Source organism: Episyrphus balteatus, chromosome 1, assembly GCF_945859705.1.
Source record: "Episyrphus balteatus chromosome 1, idEpiBalt1.1, whole genome shotgun sequence".
Lineage (NCBI taxonomy): Eukaryota > Metazoa > Arthropoda > Insecta > Diptera > Syrphidae > Episyrphus > Episyrphus balteatus.
In genome coordinates this window covers 125,368,320-125,393,705 of record NC_079134.1, presented here as the reverse complement: position 1 = coordinate 125,393,705, position 25,386 = coordinate 125,368,320, and the positions used below count along the sequence as shown (strand labels likewise).

General features: G+C 29.6%; 1 protein-coding gene across 2 annotated transcripts in view; it reads left to right on the top strand.

The window, feature by feature from the left end:
• The window catches only part of LOC129906814 (uncharacterized), a 54,000-nt gene that overhangs the window by 13,823 nt on the left and 14,791 nt on the right, over positions 1 to 25,386 (top strand). For both annotated transcript variants that reach the window (XM_055982743.1, XM_055982742.1), the window contains exon 2: positions 21,590 to 21,873. In XM_055982743.1, the coding sequence (XP_055838718.1) occupies positions 21,590 to 21,873 (284 nt within the window). The remainder of the gene's footprint in view (positions 1 to 21,589; positions 21,874 to 25,386) is intronic.

Sequence of the window (25,386 nt, the reverse complement as noted above, 5' to 3'; positions counted from 1 at the left end):
GAACACACTTCGCAAAGTGGTTCAAGGTGAGGGTGTAACCTTAGATTTAGAAAAAAAAAAAAAAAAAGAAAATACAAACTCAAGTAGCACAAAAGTCTAAGATACACCAAAATATTTGGTGTATTTTTTGCACTTTCGTGATATGCATTTTGAATATAAAAAATACACCATTTTCTCGTATAAAATAAACTCCGGTGGTTAAAAAAATATACCGATTTTGGTGTATAAATGGCACTAGTGGTATATTAAATGATCTGTTTTTGGTGAAAATTATCCCTTTGAAATTGAAAAATACACAATAAATCTATGGATAAAATACACCATTTAAATTATTCTGATTTAAAATTTGAACCAAAGTTTATTTTTTATCTCAAACAGTTTGATGAATTCTAATTCACACCATTTCTTATGAAATAAATGAAAATGAATTTTTATTCACTTTCATAATATTGCCATAAGAAACCAATGGTTTAATATGATTTTGTTTGCCAAATTTTAAAACGAAACACATTCTATCAACTAATTTTAGATGCTACCCCCTCTAAAAATCGAGCGCCTCAAAAATGTCAGTGAATTAATGATTTTTTTTTCGATTTTAAGAATCCATTTTTCAAAAATTATAATTTTTGTGTTGTTTTACATTTTTTTAAGAAAAGTTATTTTATAATGAATCGAAAAAACTAAGAATGCGGGACTATTAAGTCGATAAATATACTATTTTAATAAAATAATTAATCGCTGTCTTCTATTTTTAAATGGCGTCCATTGAAAAATATGGCGTCTCCCACATATGCATTTTGGTGAATTTTATGTCCACAGGGTGTGCTTCCTACACCAAACAGAGTGTACAAAATAAACCGTTTTGGTTGATTTCAGAATCAAATAATTTTATGCACCATTAATGGTATATTATAAAAACAACTGAATATCGGTGTATTTTTTGCACGGAATCTTAAAAAAATGTTGAAATTTTGTACAGAAAAGACAGTGGTATAATTTTTATACCACTAATTTTAAGAAGTACACCATATTTTTTCAATTTTCTCAATTTTACACCAAAATTAATGAATTTACACCAATTTATACACAAGTGTGCTACTTGAGAAAGGGATAAGCATTCATAATGTAATTGTCCCGAGTTTATTATAAATTTCAATGAAAAAATGCGTAACATAGAAATTAACTTACAATCTATGTAATACTATATTAGCCAACCGATAGTTTCAAAAAAATAAACAAACACAATTGCCCATTTATAGATAATAGTGTTTTATTAGTTACAAATTTGTTACTAACTGCTTAAAGCTGGCAATGAACGAAATAAACTATTTTTAACTAACAAATTAAAGTGTGAAATGATACAAATTTAAAATATTTTTTTTTATTTATTCGCACTTTAATATGACTGTTGTAATTATAAATACAATTGTCTGTCAAATTCTCAGACAAAAGGTAGACAGATATCTACCACACACCCAGCAGCCTACGGCAACATCAGAATTTCAGCTTTAACCAAAATACACAAAGGAAATTTATGTAACTAAAATTGAACTTCCAGAAGCGTTTGACATTGAAGGGGGTTAATTTGTTGAAAAATAGAGCAACAGTTAGGATCACAAAATATCAAGCTTTGTTGCTATATTCATATCATAAACAAAAGACAAAGATACTTATAGTTTTGACAATTTTGCTGTATCTCGATTAAAACTGGATGACAAATATTTTACTATAAAGAAACTTCTCACATTAAAATGATGATTATTTTTATTTCGTCAGACTTATCGGTTAGAATGAATCACAATTGACCTAGAATCACAACCAACAAGTGTCGTGAAATACTTGAGACATAGAAACATACAATTATTCCAGAGGCTGTCTTAGAAATTGAAAAAAAAAAAAATCACAATTGCTGAAAAGTAGGTATTTTTAGATTAAATTGATTGTTTTTTTGTATTATCTGATAGAAATATCTATCAGATAGCAGTGAAAAAGGTCATTAATTGGAGGTTCCGGTCATATGGACACTGATACCTTGATAGTTTTCATTGTTAAATGAATTTTAAGAATGAAATTGAAAGTGACTTAATTGATCTTTTCAATGTTTTCTAAATTATTTAGTTTTGTTAGAATGTTGATGTTATTTGTGAAATAAATATTCTACAAAAATTAAGGAAAATGATGAAATCATATAAAGAACCGAGTCCAAAGCTAATAGAAAAAAACTGGTTTCTTCTGCATTCTGTGCCACCTACAATTTGTTTAAACAAGTTTAAATGTTTTCCTGTTTTTTTGATATAGCTAGAACTTAATTTGTCATTTATGTTAAACAAACACTCACGTTCAGGTAAAAACCCATACTTTTACTTTTGTAGGAGGAACTGTATCTCATTTATACCTAAATTAAATACCTACAAAGTTTGTGTAGTTCAACTTTTTTTGTATGACACACATCTTTCTGATTAATTTGAAAAATAACCTTTCAATGAAAGAGAAGATAATGTTATGTGACTATAAGCACGCGATTCACCAAAACAAATTTCGGTCATAAGGGAACCGGCATGGTAACGCAATGATTTGTTGACCAAAGAAGCTGTGATTCATATCTGACCAACTTCGGTGATTTCGTGGATTTTTGAATTATTTCTCCAGATAAATAGTGAATCAATCTAAAGCAATAACTGATGAGATGAACTGCAACATGATGTTGTCATGTTTGTGAAATTACAAAAAGAATTTGAGTAACGCAAATGATGAGGTTTTAATTGTACCTATATGAATGAAACTGACTTTCACTTTCAACTCATTTTTTTCTTCATATTTTTTTTTTTTAAGTTTAATTTAAAATTAATTTAATAAATTGATTTTTGATGGAATATGAGATAAGAATGAGTTTTTTTTTTTGTAAACTTGTGATTATGATTAGAAAGATGTTTTTAATTTGTTTTTAACATTCAAACTTTTCCTTTCAAAAGATTAACAAAATGCTTAAAAGCTTATTTGATTTTATAAGAAACTAAACCAATTTCCATAAAATTATAGTAAACTTTTTAATAGAGGTGATATAGCCTATGGAATATTTTTTTGGTTACCTATGTCAATAAATAAAAATCAAGATGCCTTATGTATAAATAATATAATTCTGTCTGTCTGTCTGTCTGTCCGTCTGTAAGTACCTCGAGCTGCAGCCTAAACTAATGGAGCGATTTTCTTCAAAATTGGTAGTTAGCAGTTTTTGGTGATTCCCTGGAGGAGAAATTGAAATTTTTTTTTATGACCAAAACTAACGGTACCTGCCATATAACGGAAATAGAAAAGTAAATTTTTTTCGAAAACGGCTCTAACGATTTTGATAAAAGTTTTTGTGTATAGTATAAAACATAAGATACAACTTTTGAAATAAAAAAATATTTTTTGTACCGTTATTAACGGTACCTGTCATAGAACGGTTTTTTTGATTTATGAATATCTCGTACAAGACTAACCCGATTTTAACTAAAAATTTTTATACAAAAGCGTTCAAGTAAAGGTAATATTAAAATTTTAGAAAATTAAAAAAAAAACACATTTTTGGATTTTTAAAAAATATTTGAATTTTTTTTTTTGAAAAATCAATTTTTTGAAAACGGGTTTGGGAAAAATTTTTAAATTTCGTTTTTATGTGTAAATTAATTATTTCTTCATAATGGCATACCAACTTTTTTTTTTGAAAAATGTTAGAAAATTTTTATATATAAAAAATTATTTTTTTAAAAAAACGGCTCTAACGATTTTGGAAAATTTTTTTCTAAAAATTCCTTTCTATACAAGACATAAACTGGCATACTTGTTTTTTTTTGTAAAAGATTATTTAAAACGGTGTTTTATTAATTATCTGTTTTAGATTTTATTTTATTTTAATTTTCCACTTTAAACATAAGATCAAGTACGTGCGACCCCAGTCGTGCAATTTATTAGGAGTGACTTAGTCCACTTTCCAAACGCATAGACCAATTCACTTCAAACTGTATGAAGCGTTTTTGGGACTTTTGGATTTAATTTGTTTATACCAATTTCAAACAATTTTAATTTTCCAAAAAAACGGCTTCAACGATGTTATTGAAAAAAAATTCAATTTTAAAACAAGGGTAGGTATCTTTTAATGAAAAGGCGTTTGTTTTTCGAAAATATATGATTTTATCAACGAACTGCCATAGAACGGTTTTTTTTTTATCCGAATTTCTCTCAAACAAATTATTCGATTTCAAATTGAAAAATCAAATTTTCGAAAACGGTACATTTATTTTTTTTTTTGACATTATGGTTGTAACTAATGAATTATAATTGCTACAATATGGCATACAATTTTTTTTTTTTTTTCAAAAATTATTTAGATAAGTACCTATAAAAAATTAGCCTTTTATAAAACTCCTCCAACTATTTTGATTTTTCTTTTCTAAGAATGCATCTTATTAAAAGAATTCAAACTGTGAACTTTTTTGGAGATCAAATTCAATAAAGACGCTTGTTTTAAAACGAATTTTATGTTATTTTTTTTTCGTAAATACAAAAACATTTAAATTTTTTAGCAACTTGAACTCTAAGAGCAGGTTCGTGCGAGTCGTGCATTTTATTTTAGCTCGATTTACTTCATCAGTTTTTATTTGTGATATCAGTGATCAGTGACAACAACTCCATTAATTTTGAATTTTTTTTTTGTAAAAATGCATTTTAACAAACAAAACAAATTGCATATTTTTTGGGGCCCAATTTCATTTAAATGTTGTGTTTTTCTTTGAAGAGCGAATTTATGCTTCTTTTTCAATTTTCGTTTACATAGTTTTTGGATATATACATATGTACATTTAGCAAATTTGTTTATGTATAAATATAAAATATTTTACAAGCTTAAGCAACTTGAACTCAAACAGCAAGATTTAATAAATATTCAGTTTATTACGTTTTTGCATGTACACATAATGTTAAAAAAAGCGTTGCACCTGGTTTTGAAAATTAAAATCGTTAGAAGAAAATGTATTGGTAAGAACGAATTATTTTTTTTAACATTTTTCTTCATTTAACACAGTCAAAGTAAAAGCAAGTACGTGCAGCTTACGAGTACCTAGTTGTTGTGGATATTATTAAGTATTAATTTCTTGTTTACATATGTGAGTATCACTGTCATCTGTGGTATTGCAAAATATATTTTTTTTTTATAGTTTCCGATGATTGTGTTGGGTTTTTAGAAAGCATCTTAAAATTAACAACTTTTATGCTGACAAGTAAAAAAAAACTAAATATAAGATAGTATGTCTGTGTTGGGATTGGGACGTTTAGGATATGAATAAGGCTGCGGCGTCAACAATTTCCTCTAATTAAAATTATGTTACCTAAATAATTTGTCTATTTGCATAAGGTTTTGGGTTATTTTAATTTTAACAGATCCCTGATAACTTTAAATTAGGGTTAATTTCGTTTAACTCGTTAATCGAAACCGCATTAAGTACCTACAACATGAAACTACATGAAAATGATTTTAATTCCTTCATTTCGTCCCGTTTCTGCTTGAACCACGTATCTACAAAGCAAATTTTGTTTAGTTCTTAAATAGGCTATTGATTATGTAGTTTAGAAAGGAACTAAGACGTTCACGGGTTTTTATTGCAGGAATCGTTCAATGGGTTGTAAGAGAAGATAAAACCGCGGAGTGCTATTAAATGAGAGGGTGGAAACTGAAGATAGGGGTGCAAAAGCCCCCTTTTTGGTTTTTTCAATATACCTCGTAAACGAAGCAAAATTTTGATATATTGTATTACCGAATTAAATTTCCAATTGGAATAATGTTTTTTAAAAATTGAAAAAAAAATTTCCATACCAAAATAGTCGAAACAATCATAAAAAAAATATCAAAAAAATCGATTTTTTGAGTTTTTTTGCTTTTTTAGTTGTACATTTTTTTTGGGTTGAGATAGACATAAACATTGCTCGAAAGAAAAAAAGAAGATTAAATTTCCTTCAAAATGCTGTACTCACTAAATTTTTTCATTGAAAATTGACCGAAGTATGGCCATTTTAATCTATCTTTTTTTCGCATTTTTAGTTTTACTTAAGTAAAACAGAAACATTTGAGGGGAAAGTACGATTACTTAAGCACCAAGAACTGATAATGAGATTTTGTAGAGGGGTTAAATACAATTATTGTTTATTATGGGAGGGAGGGTCAATGTCCCCCCGTTTTGGCGGGAGGGGCAATTTTCTAAAAAAAAATACTTAAAATTAAAAAAAAATATTAAAAAACAACGGCAACACTTACAGTTTTGATTGATACTTTTTTCAAAAGCTAGAATTATAAACTTAATATTAATTTTTAAAGGAAGTTATTTTAATCAATTCTTTTTGAAATACCCGATTTCAAAGTCAAAACTTGTAAAAAAAATGTTTAAAAAGCACATTGAGTACAATTTTCACAAAGACTGTGGACTTCAATACGACAAAGTAAACTGCCTTAATTGATTTCTTATCAAATCATGAAAATCATAATGTTCCTATGCCTTCTACTTTTTGAGAAAATTGAAAAATAGACAAAATACTTTCTTTATCGGAATCACTCGTTTATTTTTTATGATTGTTTCGACTATTTTGGTATGGAATTTTTTTTTTTCAATTTTTAAAAAACATTATTCCAATTGGAAATTTAATTCTCTACAAAAAGTTGTATATACAATATATCAAAATTTTGCTTGGTTTACGAGGTATATTGAAAAAACCAAAAAGGGGGCTTTTGCACCCCTATCTTCAGTTTCCACCCTCTCATTTATTAGCACTCCGCGGTTTTATCTTCTTTTATAACCCATTGCACGATTCCTGCAATAAAAACCCGTGAACGTCTTATATTAGTTCCTTATTACCCTGTTTTTTTCGACACAAATAGCCTATAAAATAAATATAGCTACATTTTTCTCAAAATCAAAAATATGAATTGAACAAATGGGAAATCAAATTTAATTATTTTCTCTACATTTCGTTATACTTTTAACTTACCTTTACACAGTTGATCATAAAATATTCATAGAAAATTTAAAAGCTTTTCATTATTTGCAACACATTCTCCTCAGATTATAAATTACTTCATTCACATTGATTACTATATAGAGTTAAAGGTGTTACCTTGTAAAAATTAGAGGTTTCGATGTGAGTTCATACTCTTCCTCAATGTCATTTGGCTTGTGGGAGAGAACAATCTAACCAATTCATTGTGTAGTAATTGGCTGGCTTATCGTTTCGGTTGAATTAAATAGATAACAGTAATTAACAGTTTTGCAACTGGGTCAGTTAGTGAGTGAGTGCATGTTGAGAGCATATTAAAAAAAAATTGTTGCATTATTACTTTGATAATGGAAAAAATATATTTTTATTAAATTTAATAAAACAAAAAAAAATGATAAAGAAGAATGGCATTTTGAGGTAAGATTAATTTTAGGCAAAGAAAAAATGATGAGTGTAAGTGAAACGTACTAAAAAAATATTATGATAATAGCTAAGGGCCGGTATGATTTATCGGGCCTAATATAGAAAAAATTCTTCTTTGATTCTTCAAAAAAGCAAAAATACTCCTATTCTTATGAAATTGGAAAATTTTCCAGATGTTATATATCACTGAGCCAAAAAACAACGTAAAATCAATCTAAACCACTTTGAATCAATGGAAAATCACTACATTTTTAGCCTAAAGTGGAAAATAATTGAATCAAAGTAGCACACTTTAAATCAAAGTTGTTCACACATTAAAAAAATAAAAAAAGTAAAACTGGCATCCGCTGGGGATCGAACCTGCTATACCTGGGTTGACAAGCTTGTGCTTTACCACTGTGCCATCTCACTTATAAAAATTGATGTGACAAACTGTAACTTAAGCATAGGACGACTTTTTAGAAAATTAATGAATATATTTTTCACCATTGATTCAATGTAGAACGGATTAAAAATAACTATGCGTTTTTTCTCTGGGTACAGGAAGATGTTATATATACATGATTGGAAGTACCTTCGCAAAAATATGAAAACCCACCAGTAACGGTGGGATTTTAAATATCCCTACCGAATATACATACCTATCTCTTAATATCAGAGACGTGTGAATCCAAGTCTCATGTTGGGCGCCATTTGTCAGAATGCAAGTGTAAATTTAGAAAATATGGAAGCAAAGCTGGAAAGAAATAAATTGCACGACTGGGGTCGCACGTACTTGCTCTTAGAGTTCAAGTTGCTTAAATTTTAAAGGCTTTTTATATAGAAATTTGGAAAATCTAAATATATGGGAAAGAAAAAAAAAAGGAAATTCGTTTTTTAAAAAAATAATATAAAATCTGAAATCAAATTGCCCCCCAAAACAAGTATGCAGTTTTGACTGATATACTAACATGCATTTTTAGAAAAAAAAAATTTCAAAATCGTTAGAGCCGTTTTTTAAAAAACTAATTTTTTATAAATAATTTCTTGGAAAAAAAGTTTTAAAATAAAATTGGTATGCCATTTTGTAGAAATCACTGATCAACATCTAAACACAAAATTTCAAAAAAATTTAATGTCCCGTTTTCGAAAATTGGATTTTTCAAAAAAAATTTTCAAAATTTTTTTAAAAATCCAAAAAGTATTTTTTTCAAAATTTTGCTTTTGGCTTATATTTAAATTATATAAATTCTTCATCACAAAAAGTTTCGTTGAAATAGAATAAGCACTTTCGGAGATAATCGAATTTAAAAAAAACGGTTCTATGGCAGGTACCGTTAATAATGATTTTCAAAAAAAAAAATTTTCATTAGAAGATAGACCTTGTCTTAAAACTTACATTTGAATTTTTTAAACAAAATCGTTAAAGCCATTTTTGAGCAATTTCAACTTTACTAAAATCGGTATATGACAAGTACCCTTATTTTTGGTCCAAAAAAATTAATTCCAAAAACCCCTCTGGAGAGTCGCCAAATAACGCTACGCACCAAGTTTGACATTAATCGGTCCATCCGTTTAGGCTGTAGCTCCTTATACAGACAGACAGACAGACTGACAGACGGACTTCCGGGACCCACTTTTTTGGCATTCTCTACCATCGTAATGTTATGGAAAAATGTTATCTCAACTTTTTTTTTTGTACGAATACATAACTTGATATATAGTACCTATATCGCAAGTAAAAAGAAAAAGGCAGTCAAGTACAAAAGAAAAATATAAGTTTAGCTAAATCCTTTATATTAGGCCCTTGATCTAAGCTCCACGTTGGCCGCCATTTGTAGTAAAAAAGAAGTATAGGCTCATATCATCGCAAAATAATGAACTTATCAGTAATGATTGCATTTATTAACCAGAGTATATCGCTTAATTTCAGAGACGTTTGGATTCAAATCTCATGTTGGGCGCCATTTTTTTTTTTATTAATAATTTTAACTCTCTTTCTAGCATCTGTGGTCCTGATCTAGGTTGAAGTCATTCATTATATTTTAAAACGACATCACTTTTTAACACAACTTTTGAAGTAGGTACCTAAAATTTGCAGGTTTTCATTCTACTTATTGCATGGCTGTTATATCAATTTTTCATGGAAGTTTTCTGTCAAAAGTTTGTTCATTCTACTTGCATATCTAAAATTAAATTTCAAATTTCATGTCACCAGTGCAAAAAAAACCATAAAGATTACCAAAACTTGTCCTCACTCACCAACATTTTTTGTTGGCTTTCGACCATCTCTTAACACCACGCAAATTGTTCACACAATATAGTTATAAGCCCAGTCATTAAAGTTTAAAATGTCTCCATTTATTGTCAAAATAATGGAAATGTATTAACAAGCAGACCATATAAAAATTACACATTTATGAACAAAATAATTGAATAGCAGTTCAGAAACGGATGCAACAAATGACTGCTTTCTCCATCACCGTTAAACTCTTCTATACAACCAAAGACTACTTATTCTGCTCTTTGATCTAGATAACTTTAAATACATCTTCCTACCTTAATACATTTATATATGCATTTGATTTTCAATGAACCTAGAGTTTAATATTATTATTTCAAAGTAGGCCACTTTGGTTTCTATCTATACAAAAATAATTGAATGAGTGGATAAAGGTGATACAATCATACAATTACACGGTGTTACAAAAATGAGGTTTTAAAATATACGCGGGCGGAGACCTATCAGGTTTTGTAGAGCTAGTCGCACTGAATACGAAACGGTATTTGAAAATCCCCTAACACCCCCAAAATCTGGAGTTACGGGCAAAAAACGGTTTTTTGGACCTTCACCCATTGAAAAAATTCTAGCTTCGACAATTTTTTACCCATTTTCGATTTTTTTACAGATTCTGATAGAAGATAAATATACCTTTTTAACAATGTATAAAACATGTAACTCGGTTAAACCACTTAGAATTTATACAATGTCAAAGTTCAAAAATTCAATTTTTTTTTGTCATTTGCCCAACTTCGGCATCAATTTAAAGTATATGTTTTCAAAACAACATGCTATTTAAAAAATATATTCTAAAACTATATCTGTTTCCCAATTGATCGATGTATTTTTTATGAAAATCACTTCAAAATTGGCTTAGAAAAAAATATTTTTCGATTTCAACCCAGATACAGAAATTCGAACTTTTAGGTATAGAACAAAAATGTTGTTTCGGCACGTAGTAGGATAAGTTGGACGCCAGGATTTGATGAAGGGTTTTTGTAGAGGAGCTCAATACAAACATTTTTTTTCTTTAAGAGGGGGTCTATCTCCCCCCGTTTAGGTGGGAGGGGCATTTTTCTAAAAAAAAATTATCAAAATAAAAAAAAATTATTAAAAAACAACGGCAACACTGACAGTAATAAATGATACCATTTCCAAAAGGCAAAATTGTGCATTTGATTCTAATTTTTAAATCAATATAATATTACCAATAGTTTTTGAAATAATCGATTTCAAAGTTAAAAATAGGGGAAAAAAATTTTTTGAAAACTGATTTTATACTATTTTTGTCCTGACTGTGAATTTTAGTAAATAAATTACTTAGACAGAAAACTGTCTCAATTGATTCCTTATCGAACAGTGAAAACTATATGTTTCTATGTCTTCTAGTTTTTGAGAAAATTGAAAAATAAAAACAAATAAAAACAAAAAATATTTTGAAAAAAGAAAAATCTGATAAAATAATTTTTCAATTTTCTCAAAAACTAGAAGACATAGAAACATATAGTTTTCACTGTTCGATAAGGAATCAATTGAGGCAGTTTTTTGTGTGAGTAATTTTTTTACTAAAATTCACAGTCTGGAAAAAATAGTATAAAATGAATTAAAAAAAAAATTTTTTTCGCCTATTTTTAACTTTGAAATCGATTATTTCAAAAACTATTGGTTATATTATATTGATTTAAAAATTAGACTCAAATGTACAATTTTTCCTTTCGACAATGGTATCATTTATTACTGTAAGTGTTGCCGTTGTTTTTTAATAATTTTTTTTTATTTTGATAATTTTTTTTTAGAAAAATGCCCCTCCCACCTAAACTGGGGGAGATAGACCCGCCTCCCAAAGAAAAAAATGTTTGTATTGAGCTTCTCTACCAAAACCCGTTATCAAATCCTGGCGCCCAAGTTATCCTACTACGTGCCGAAACAGCAGTTTTGTTCTATACCTAAAAGTTCGAATTTCTGTATCTGGGTTGAAATCGAAAAATATTTTTTTCTAAGCCAATTTTGAAGTGATTTTCATAAAAAATACATCGATCAATTGGGAAATAGATATAGTTTTAGAATATATTTTTTAAATAGCATGTTGTTTTGAAAACATATACTTTAAATTGATGCCGAAGTTGGGCAAATGACAAAAAAAATTGAATTTTTGAACTTTGACACCTTATAAATTCTAAGTGGTTTAACCGAGTTACATGTTTTATACATTGTTAAAAAGGTTATTAATAATTATTAGATACAATGTCTAAAAGCTTTTCAAGATGATAAAAACAACAACAACTTCCTAAAGTACAAAATATATAAATAATCATTATTTGATAGTTAATTTATCGTGTCAGTTTTAATTAACTTACACTACTTACGTTATACGTATTAATGCTCGTTCAGAGTTTTCGTTCAACATCATTTAACCTTAACCCTGTCAATTGAGTGTTCTCACGTACAGTGATCATTTCATTTCAATACAAAAAAAGCAATAACAACATTCGGTAGTGGTGTACCGAAAACAGCCTGGCCAATACAATTCATAAATCGAGTTTCACCCACGCTGCAGAAGAATCGCATCAAATGACAAAAATAGATACGAAAAATTAACTCGCTCTCCGAATGAATTTCTACTAAATAATATCTATCCATCCATCCATCCAACTTCACAGAAAAGATAGCGCCTTAATGTACTGCGTGTGCCTCGTTTAACGTAACGTAGGTATACTATATCTCTATCTATCTATATATTCCGTTTGCGAGAAATAGAATTGCTCCATTTATCACTCAAACGTTCGTCGTGGTAATTAAATTTATGTAGATAGCGACTCTTGGCGGGCTTGGGGTCGCCTGCCAATGACCCCCTATAGGCATCACATACAGCTAGTAGATTCGTCCATCGTTATGTTATGATATGGGACAATAATGTAATTCAGTTTGTGTGTTCGATGTTCATCATCGACAATAAATTGGTCAGGCGCAACATACTCTCTATTTGCCCCCTTGACAATCTAGGAGCAGCGAATCAGTTCGACAACACAATTTAGAAAATCATATACAAGAGATAGGGTAGAGGCTACACTGAACGAAATAGGGGAAACCGCATTCAAAAGATCACTTTGAAGTGGTTTTATGATTTGAATAAATTAAAAGATAATGGTTGTCAGAACTGTGAGGTACTGTTTTTTACTTCAGTACTCTGTAGTACGAATTCTCGTTACCTGTACTCGCTGGTATATCAGCACCCTGATACTCGTCCGCGATAAAGTGCAACTAAAATTCAAGTACTTCAGCGTTTGTATTGTGTACTTAAGTACCAAAGAACTCAGTTAGTACTTTCACTCACTTTCACTCACTTGAACTGTACTTCTAACCAGACAGAAGTTCAAATACTTGACCGGTTATTTTAAGTAATTTCTAGCCTAGTTATTATTAATTGTTTTTTTTTTTCTTGTTTAAAACTATTGTGTGCAAGGCCGATTTCATCACAAAGTTCTAGCTCTTGAAACTTGGTTTAAGGAAAAATTGGAACTCAATTTGTTTTTTCAAGGGGCACGGTAGTGCCCAGCCAAGTTCTCTAGCAACTTTGGCACTACACCCTTATTTACAGGAAACAACTCAGGCCATTTTCGACCCCCCTCTAACTTCCACACCAAAGATGCCAGAAATTTGTTGAGCTCGCTGAACCCAAATTCCTCACAAAATTTCAGCTTCTTACGATGAGTAGTTTCTGAGATAAAAGACTTCAAAAATCGCGAAAACCGTAACTGACTCACTGACTCACTGACAGATCATCAAAATTATGGAGACCTTCCCGCTATCGTAGAAACTTGAAATTTTACATGGTGATAAGACTTGTGGTGTTTACAAAGGAAAAAATCAAAAATTTGAGATTTTCAATTCCGGGGCCGTGGTAACCGCTCATTTTCGCCGAATTTTCATCAATTATTATAGAGCACTTCTGGTTATCGTAGAATCTTGAAATTTGGTAGAATGGTAGAGCTGGTAGCTTATACAAAGGAAAAAATTTAGAATTTGAGAATTTTAGCCAGGAGGCGAGACAACCGCCCATTTCCGCTGAAGTAAACAATCAAAATTTTATTGATACGAATTTGAGCCCAAACTTTAGAACTTGGTACACTTTTATATCTCAATACTTTTTGTGCCAGCATAATTTCAACATAGGAGAACATGGCTCTTTTTTTAACAGTAATGTTTTTGTAGTGATATTCATGTCTTAACCAAGTTCTAAGGCCTTAAAACTTGAATTTATAACTTTGTTTGAGTTAGAACTTTGTTATTTTTAGATTCTTAATATTGGAGACCTAGCTCGTTACAACTCGTTTTAACTATAATTTAATTTTTTCATCATATAAAAATGTTCCTGACTATATTTTGTATTTCAAGTGTATTTTTGTACAAAAACCATAAGGTAAGGCGGTATTGCATTGTTATATTGACATAGCAAAAATGTAGCAACAAAATGGGTACCAAAAGTGATATGAAAATTGTTTTGGAAAAATAAGTATGCTCATTAGGGTGGACCAAAAAAATCACTTTTTCATTATTTTGATTTGGTCTACCGATAATTTTTGTTTTCTCGACACAAAATAATGATACCCTAATTTTTTCAGTATTTTTCGATGATGTCGATATTAAAAAAAAATAAGCTCTTTTAGTTTTTAATTTTTTTAAAGCTTAAATAATTTTTTATATTAATTGAAAAGCTGTTTGAGTAAAAAGTATTGAGTATCAATAGATCTACTTCCCTCAACTTTTCTTTAAAAAAAAAATATTTTTGACTGATTCCCAGGCGTTAGATGTCGAAATTAGTGATAAATGCTGGGAAAAAATCCTTAAAACTATGTTAAAATTATATATATCGTATTCCTCATCAAATTTACTATAAAAACCGTGCTTTTATATTGCTAAATTCTTCTTAAATTGATAAAAGAAAAATAATTTTTAAAAAAGATCGTACCAAAACAAGTGAAGGAAAAATGGGTTAGGGTTCTATATCTTGGGCGCCGAGATTTGATAACGGTATTTTGTAGAAGAGTTAAATACGATCATTTTTTTACTATGGGAGGGGTGGTCTATCTGCCTCCGTTTAGGCGGGAATGGCAATTTTCTAAAAAATGACTTTAAATAATAAAAAAAATATTAAAAAACAATGGCAACACTTACAGTTATAAATGATACCTTTTTCAAAAGCTAGAACTGTACACTTTATTCTTATTTTGAAGTAAAGTTATTTCAATCAATTGTTTTTGAAATAATCGATTTAAAAGTAAAAAATTGTGAAAAAAAGTTAATAATAATGATACCCTTGAAGTATGTCAATGCCTAGGAAGACACCACTCAAGATATAATGATTTGAACCTAGAACTTCTACCGTGACTGATAGTTCATTCAACTAACCCTTGCACTATGCTAGGTTCTACTGTTGAATCCATTGAAAAGAATTTTTGCTAAATATTTTACTATTCAACTCTTTTTATAAAAAACACACAAATTTATTTAAAAGAAGCCCGAAAAATTTGATGTTTTCTTTTATTAACCATAGAGGAAAAGGTTCCCAATTCGTCTTTTTTTTTCGAAAATTCAATCTGCTAAATATCTCGAAATTGGTTGAGCTGAATGATCTCATAAAATGTCAAAGAATTTTTTTTCAGTGTACAGAACACATAAATAGCTACGACAAACGATACTCACGCAGTGATTGAGAGCTTATTCAAAACAAATTGTTGTTAGATATAATCAACGCACACTTAATAGATGATATGTAAACTATAGGGTTTGGGCGGGCATTTGTGTTATTCGAAATGCCTTAGGACAGATATTAAGCGGTGAAAAACAAAACACAGTTTCCCTTGATAGTGCATTTCCTTAAACTAAAGTGTTGTCATTTATTCTTATTGTTAATTGAATTTACCTGACTTTACTTGCGCTCGGTATATAGAAGGCAAGGGTGGTGTAATTCTAATGCGTGACACCATTTAATTTTGACCCAATTACAGGAAAGTGCAGCAAATAGACAGATTCAATTAAAAGATCAATTGGAGTTATTGCATTTGACCATGTAGCTCTTTTAAATTTACTGTTGGTATATTATTATGTAGTCGTGTAGAGATACATAAATGTAATGCATCTATATGAAGTGTGTAAATATGTATAGTAGGTATATTAAACCAACAACAACCACGGAACTGTGCGGATAGTCGTGTGGTTAAATAATGAACGTGTGGCTTTCAATTAGGAAGTGGTTAGATTTATTGAGTAAATTATGTGCTATCTCTGGCTCTGGGTATTGGATTTGTGGCATTTAGCCTGTAGATATTGTCTCCTTGGTGCAAAATATATACTATTGTATAGAGGAAGAGGTGTATTAACACACGACTTTATAATTAAATGCTTTTAAGGTTAATTGCAGGTGCGTTTTAAATTCAAAATATTTGTGCGAATTAAAGAATTTAATGGAGATCCAAATTTTGTTAAGGCTATTGTTTATTTATAAATTGATTTGATAAAAATAGATTAGTTGAATATAAAAAGCTGGGCAAATAATGCATTTTTCCCAAATTTTATCCGCTTACAATTATTTTCCACTAACTTTTGATGCTTACAAAATAAATGTTTTATTTTTTTTTTAAATTAGGAACTTGACTTTTTTTTTCCAAAACAGAGGAATACTTCAGTTAAGAAAATATCAAGGGGCACGGTAATGCCCAGCCAAGTTCTCTAGCAACTTTGGCACTACAGCTAAGGGTCAAATCCCAGGGGCTGAACCTTGTCGTGGCGAATGGGCTTACGGTGAAGGCTTCTATGAGAGGCCTCCCATTATTTTCATTCTTGGAAACTGATTACACTCAATAGACCTTGGTTTTGAGTTTATTTTTATTTTTCAATTTTCTCAAAAACTAGAAGGTATTAAAACATATGGACTTCAGTATTTGATAAGGAATCAATTGTGACACTTTATTTTATCAGCCATTTTTTGTATTGTAATCCACAATCTTGACAAAAATAGTATTTAATGTGTTTTTTAAACTTTTTTTTCACAATTTTTTACTTTTAAATCGATTATTTCAACTCAGGCCATTTTCGACCCCCCCTCTAACTTCCACACCAAAAATGCCAGAAATTTCAAACTCGCTACATTTGTTGAGCTCAAATTCCTCACAAAATTTCAGCTTCTTACGATGAGTAGTTTCTGAGATAAAGGACTTCAAAAATCGCGAAAACCGTAACTGACTCACTGACTCACTGACAGATCATCAAAATTATGGAGACCTTCCCGCTATCGTAGAAACTTGAAATTTTACATGGTGATAGGACTTGTGGTGTATTTGAGATTTTCAATTCAGGGGGCGTGGTAACCGCCCATTTTCGCCGAATTTTCATCAATTATTATAGAGCACTTCTGATTATCGTAGAATCTTGAAATTTGGTAGAATGGTAGAGCTGATAGTTTGTACAAAGGAAAAAATTTAGAATTTGAGAATTTTAGCCAGGGGGCGTGGCAACCGCCCATTTCCGCTGAATTTTCATTAAATATTTTAGAGCCCTTCTGATTATCGGAGTATCTTGAAATTTGGTAGAATGGTAGAGATGGTAGTTTATACAAAGGAAAAAAATTAATGTTTGAGAATTTCAGCCAGGGGGCGTGGCAACCACCCATTTTCACTGAATTTTCATCAAATATAGAGATTTTCAATTCTACAGCCATACCTTGCAAAAAGTAGTGAAATCACAACAAAAACATTACTGTTAAAAAAAGAGCCAAGTTATCCTATGTTGAAATTATGCTGGCACAAAAAGTATTGAGATATAAAAGTGTACCAAGTTCTAAAGCTTGGGTTCAAATTCGTATCAATAAAATTTTGATTGTTTACTTGACAAATTTTTGAAATAACTTTAAAAATCGGTATTTAAAACAAAAATTGTCAAGTTAGCAATCAAAATTTTATTGATACGAATTTGAACCCAAGCTTTAAAACTTGGTACACTTTTACATCTCAATACTTTTTGTGCCTGCATAATTTCAACATAGGATAACTTGGCTCTTTTTTTAACAGTAATGTTTTTGTTGTGAAACAATATAACGGCCTTTTCCTTGACAAAAATCTGGTTCATAAAACTCGGTTTAACATAAAATTGAATTGAAGGAAAAATTACCAACTTTGGAAGTAGGTACTAGATTTCAAGATTTTTTTGTCAACCCAACAAATCAGCTCGGAGCAATTATTTGTGACCTTTTGTTGTTCCATGCTAAAATAAAATTTACTGTTGGTAAAATCTTGGATATACATGCAAAAGAGTGTTGGTCCAAGAACGCACTCTTGTGGCACTCCCATCTGTACTGGTTCTTTTTCCATATCATCTCTTACAGTTTTCGATATTCTTTACTTTTCTCTATATAAGATAAGATCATGTCTATATGAGTACGCTGTTTGTACCTACCTGATTTTTCTTAAACTGGAGATATTATCTGCAATAAATTCGGATAGTTGGTGGTTTACAATTTTTCGATAATTTTGGATAAAGTAGGAACGATTGGATGATAGTTGTTAAAGTCATTGGCGTCACCGATTTTATAACTGCGAATGATTTGAGGTTCCTTTATCTTATTTGGAATATAGATATCATTTCGAACCAATATAGAAATGAGCAAACAGAGTTCTACGAAGCAATTTTAACTTGGTATTAAGGTTACCTACGTTTTTGGTTTTTGATGATTTTAGTCCTTGAATATATTCTTTTTTTTAAAGTTTGAGGTGTTATCATATTTAGCACAAAGCTTTTTAAAATCTTATTCCTTTAGGTAGAGTATGTTTTTTATGTACATTTGGATGTAATTGTTTTACCAATGGTAGAGAGAAATAAGTTCACATCGCTTACTATTTTGGGCAGTTTTTTCTTTTTCAAATACAAATAAAATGCACGACTGGGGTCGCACGTACTTGCTCTTATGCTAAAAGTAACTCTAATGTTAAAACTTTTTATTCAAGAAACACCGTTTTAAATTATGATTTACAAAAAAACCAAGTATGCCATTTTATTACTTGCATAAAAAGGTATTTTTAGAAAAAAAAATTCCAAAATCGTTAGAGCCGTTTTTTAAAAAAATAATTTTTTATATATAAAAAATTTCTAACATTTTTCAAAAAAAAAAGTTGGTATGCCATTTTAAAGAACAAATTAATTTACACATAAAAACGATATTTCAAAATTTTTCAACAACCCGTTTTCAAAAAATTGATTTTTCAAAAAAAAAATTTGAATATTTTTAAAAAATCCAAAAATGCACTTTTTGAAAATTTTCTAAAATTTTAACATTACCTTTATCTAAACGCTTTTGCATAAAAATTTTCGTTGAAATCGAATTAATTATGTACGAGATATTCAGAAACCAAAAAAAACCGTTCTATGACAGGTACCGTTTAACGGTACAAAAAATATTTTTTTTATTTCAAAAGTTGGCTCTTATGTGTAATACTACACATTCAAATTTTAATCAAAATCGTTAGAGCCGTTTTTGAAAAAAATTAACTTTTCTATTTCCGTTATATGGCAGGTACCGTTAGTTTTGGTCATAAAAAAAAATTTCAATTTCCCCTCTAGGGAATCACCAAAAAAAGCTAACTACCAAGTTTGAAGAAAATCACTTCACTCGTTCAGGCTGTAGCTCGAGGTATATACAGACAGATAGACAGACAGACAGAATTGCCGGACCCACTTTTTTGGCATTCTCCATCATCATAATGTTATGTAAAATTGTTATCCTCAACGAATCCTAAACTTGCCATAAACATACTATGTACATATATCGCAAGTAAAAAGGGTACCTTAAAATAAGAAGGTGCCCACCTTAAATCCCATTACCTAAAACGATTCCATCATAAGTGGACTCCACGTAAATTTAAGGTGGGCTTAATTTCATTTTAAAATATGAATGTTCATCTTAAAAAACCGTAAAAAAAATAAAAATTTTATGGTCACACTTTAACTTTAGTTGCAGTTTATCATACTTATTTCCAAGAGTGAAATAGCACGTTGGTAAGACACTCGTCTAGTGACACAACAGTTGTAGGTTCTATCACCTGTGGCTGCCAGTTCTTTTTTTTTTTGAAGTTATACTTCTTATGGGACGGTGGGTATGAAAATTTTCTTTTTGACAAGAATGTCAAAGGGATTATGACGCGATCGACAATTGGGCAGCAGGGCTGTCGTTTTACCTTTAGAGTTGGCAGTAATTTAGTATGTAAAAATGCAGTACGCTGCAGTTGAATGTGGCAAGTAGCATGTGGCAAGTTGCATGTGGCAAGTTGCATGCTGCAAGTTGTAAATTTCACAGAATAAATTGAAAACAGCATGGACGCAAGGAGGGTGGAAAAATTAATTTAGTGTTTTGTAGAAAAGGAAAAAACCTAAGTGCGAATTAATTATTTTAATAATAAAAATTAAAAATATCAAATGAAATTAATTTACATATACTGAGTGAGAAGTATAACTTCAGTCGCGTGTACATGTGTACACACACTCTTTTTTTTTATTAAAATGTTTCCACATAAAAATTAGATGATCTCCTGCTTAAATTAAGTAGGAGATCATTTTAAGATCATAAATGTGCAGGCACAACCTTACGTTTGCAATTTACTGTTGCATATACAGTTTGAAGTAATGCTAAGTCGAGTTAGTTTGAAGTTTTCTTGTGTTCGTAATTTTATTATACCTAAATATTAGTGATCGGAACTATCGAATGATTTGAACTATCGATAGTTAGTAACTGAATGATTTGAACTATCGAATAGTTCATTCATTCATTCATTCATTCATTCATTTATTTTTTCGAATAAAAACTATCGAATAAAAACTATCGAACAAACTATCGAATAAACTATCGAATAAAAACTATAGTATAAAAAACTATTCAAATGAAAAAAACTATCGTTTAAGAAAACTATTTGAATAAAAAAACTATCGTTTAAGAAAACTATTCAAATGAAAAAACTATCGTTTAAGAAAACTATTCAAATGAAAAAACTATTGTTTAAGAAAACTATTCAAATGAAAAAATTATCGTTTAAGAAAATTATTTGAAATGAAAAAACTATCGTTTAAGAAAACTATTTGAATGAAAAAACTATGGAATAAGAATAATTTTCAAAAGAAAATACTATCAAATAAAAAAAACTACTTAAATGACAAAACTATCGTATAAAAAAAACTATTTGAATGAAAATAGTAACTAAACTATCGAATGAAAAAACTATTCGAATGAAAATAGTAACTAAACTATCGAATGAAAAAACTATTCGAATGAAAATAGTAACTAAATGAATGAATGAATCAATGATTTAAAACTATCGAATGAATGAATATTTTGCAACTATCGATAGTTTGATAGTTTTTATTCGATAGTTCCCATCACTAATAAATGTTTCAATTGACTCTGCAATAAAGAAATCGCAGCCCAAAATAATTTATTTAACATGGGTTTTGATGAATTGAAAATATGACGAATAAACTGTTTCTGAATAATTTTTCAAGCATTAAAAATATTCCAGGAAATAACAACAAAACAAACCATAACTTATAATTTCTCTCACCATTTGATATCAACAGACTGAGGTAAAGAAATCTTGCTATAGAGACAAAAACTTTTCCTCTTTGGTTTGGTTTTTTTTTTCAAAGCCTTGTATCGAATCTTGTCAGTTATGGTTTAAATTTTTTAAATGAGCGAGACATGATCTCCTTTACGTTTAGTCATTTTTAGCTTTGTTAGATTAATCGTTAATAATGTGTGTCACGCCTTATACATTTACTTTTATAAATTTAATGAAAAATAAATGAACAAACAAGCATTGATTTATAATTTTTTTATTTTTTCAGATGTCAACTTCCTGTCAAAGCCAAATTTTGAGCCAATGTGCACAAATCAACAGGAACGTTTCATTGAAAGTGAAGGCAAAGAATCTAGTCTGATATTGGAATTTAATCCTGATGAAACTAAAAAAGAATCTTGCATGCGTATTCTGAGTGCTCCCGATTTTCATGGTTTCATAGTGAGATTAATTCGACCAAAAATACGAACATCTTTTCACAATGCTCACGCTGGTCCACCACCTAAGGATGTTGACAAAGTGCATAGGAATCGAACGTGTCCTCTTAAAATTGTAAGTTACAATAATATCTTTACCTACTCTTCTTTATTAATATAATTTGGATTACTTAATAAATTAATAACAATTATTATATTAAATTTATTCAGTTTTTATAAAAGGCCATAAGTCCATAACTCACGTAATTAGCTCAAAATGACATAATCAGTTATATATATAGATACCACAGAGCCCCCCGGTAATAAAGTTATTTGCCAACAATGGCTCTGAATTTCTCTTTGTTGTTCTGCTGGTTTGAATTTTAATTACAATTTATTTTCCGTTTGGCTAGACCTGACGCCTCATAACGTTTCCGGGTTGCTAAGCACAGAAATATAGTAAAGTAAGTTTATAATAATAAAATGTAACTGCAGAAATATATATAATTTTGTAACTATGCTAGACCATGGCTTTGAGCTCTTGACCTTGAGCTTGACTATAAATTTGTCAGAGTTAAGATAGGTAAAGACCAGACATCGTGTTAAATTAAGGTATCGCAATGTTCATAAAAAATTTCTGTGTACCAATTTGAATGAATCATATAGGTTGGCCAGAGTATAAAGATTTAAGTTTCAATGAGGTCATTTCAATGGTTTTTTGTGTCTTGGGGTTTTCAAAAGAATAGATTTCAAAAGAGAGGTCGGTCATAATTGCATGCCAATAACCTCTTCCAAGGCACAGGCTATTATTCAATTTAGAAAGAAAAGGTTATTGACTTGATGAAGCGTGATAGTCATAGTTACACACAAGTTCCAGGTAAAAATGTTGATCGATAAAAGATAGAAAACAGAAAAAAAACTTGATCATACCATGGCAAAGCAATGACTTTTTAATGTGTGGGAAAATTTTTACTGATGGCTAGTTTACTTGTGTAATTATGATGTTTTAGCAAAAAAAAAAAAAAAAACTATTAAAGAACAAGTTTCAAGCAACAGAACTAATTACAAGCTAACCACTCTGTATAATTGTTAACCAATGATATTGTGTTAATTTGAAATCAAAAGCTTAAACTGGCTAGTTTTTGAAATATGATAGTTGAACATTGAGTGCGTTGCGTAAAAAAATTACATAGGTACATTATTTTTTAAGTAAAGGGTTTTTGCAATTAATTTTAAAACTAATTTTCGAACTGGGGGCGAACCTTAATCAAATATTGACACAAATTAATAACAGGAATGCATTTGCAAATCAAATTTGTCAAAAAAGGGTATTGTATCAACATATATCTAATTTTGTTAACTTTTTAAAACTTGATGTCATATAAAATTATTTAATGTCATTTAGCTGGTGTTTTTTGTTTGATAGCTGATAACGATATACCTAATAGTTTATCTAGAATATATCTTGAATACATTTACGAAAATCAAATTTTGGATCCATTTATACCGCATTGAAATTTTATTAGAGGGCTTTTAATACCAAACGATCTTTTCCAAGCGCTAAAAAATATACAATTTGCTGACATTCGTCTTTCAAAATTGTACCCTGATTTGTCATGATTTCTTACTTCACCTTTTTGAAGTAAAAAGTACTTCTTTAAGCAAGTTGCTCAGACTCAAAATTTATTTTTTGACAAATTATATGAATAAAGTTTATAATTTGAAAAAAAAAAAAATGCACACGTACTTGCTCTTATGTTAAAGTTTCAACGATGAAAACACTCTTTTTATTGTTTTTAATTTTCAAACTGAGTATGCGAATTATGTAGTTTCTTGTATAATAAAGAATTTTTTTAATTTTTTTTTTTTGAAAATTGTAGTAACCGTTTCTTTTTTATTAGTTTTTTTTTTTAACTAATAATTTTCAAAAAATTAAAAAAAATCGTATGATACTCTGAAGAAATTATTATTCTACACACAGGAAAGTTAAAAAAAAAAAATTATCAATCCGTCAAAAAATTGAACTTTCAAAAACTTTTTTTTTAAATCTTAAACTGAAGGTTTTGAAAATACTTAGAAACTTAAAAATTGCACCTACTTAGACACTTTTTGTTGAGGTCGACTTAGTTGTTAATGAGAAAGTCAGAAATCAAGAAAACGGTTTTAATGGCAGGTACGGTCAACAATGGTTCAATTTTTTTTTTTAATTTCAAAAGGAGAATTTTTCTTGCCAGAGTACATTTCCTAATCAAAATTGTTAGAGCCGTTTTTGAGAAAAATAATATTTTACATTTGAGTCACATGGAAAGTACCGTCAATTTTAAATATTCAGTAAGTAAATAGCTCGTAGTATTCAGCTTTGGTTATATTTAAATGGGTCCGATAAAATAACTTCCAATCACACTTTCCAGGATATTAACTAAATTCGAGCTTTGGCCAGCTCTGTTGAATTAAACATTTCTGCAGTGTCCATAATAGAGTGAGTTACAAATCAAACGATTGGCGCGTCACTGTGGCGTATACGTAACATTATTTTATAAATTTTGCACTTGTCGATCTGTAACACGTCGTCGTCTTCGTAACGTGTTACATTAATTGTAATATTGAGATATTTGAAAAATGTTAACACAAAACATTTAAGGTTACTTCAATTTTGGATCTCATTGATCTTCGACTGTTTTGTTTAAGTATTCAACGAGTTTTAAAGGAGAATGGACATTTAGGACGTTGGGCGGCCATTAATGAAATTGGTATCAAATGAAAGAACTATTACTCAGGAAAAACTTTTGCTATGAAGGTTAGGCTGTATTGCATTTAGAATGTGAGATATTGCAATATTAGTATTGTTAATGCATCTTTTAGTGTGTAAAGTCGAAATCGAATTATATTTTTATTTTAAACATATAATCTTTTTTATCAAAAAACAAAACCGACTTCCATGGATCAAAACTGGGTTTTATGGTTTTTCTAATAGTTCGTATGGCTATAACTGAACGAAATTGAAATGGGAAAACATTGCAGCCACCAGCTTTCCAATACAAAAAGATTTATCAACTTTGGACTCAGTCCTAAGTTATGTATGCGGTAACAAACATAAAAAAAAAATTGAATACCTCCTCCTTTTTGGGAAGTTGGTAAAAATATGATTCTCTGTTCTTTTCCCTGAGTATTAAGATATTAATCTTAAATATCCGACCAATAGAACTCATAATATAAGATTTTTAGGGCAACAACTACGAGATTTGGTTTGAGAGTTTTCAAACGATTCAAACTAACAAAAACTTAAATAACAAAGCTCCCAAAATTGAATGAAGGTCTTCAGAGTCAGGGAAAATGACAGAGCATCATATTGTGTACTTAAAATACATATTAAAATTACAACATTGAGGCAATCTACTTAAAGTGTTGAATGCAAAAATGCATTTTATACGTTTCTGAAGTACGTCACAAGAATAAAACTTCTGAACAACACAGCTATGTGAGACTTAATAACATCAAAAATTAACAAATTCATTAATGGCCGCGCAACGTCCACGTTCCATACAATTTTGCCCATTCTCCTTTCATCTGAGGTATTTTTCTCGTTTTAGATGCGACACTTTAAAAGTGTATAAGCTATGTATTCAGCTCTTTTCACCCATTATTCTAT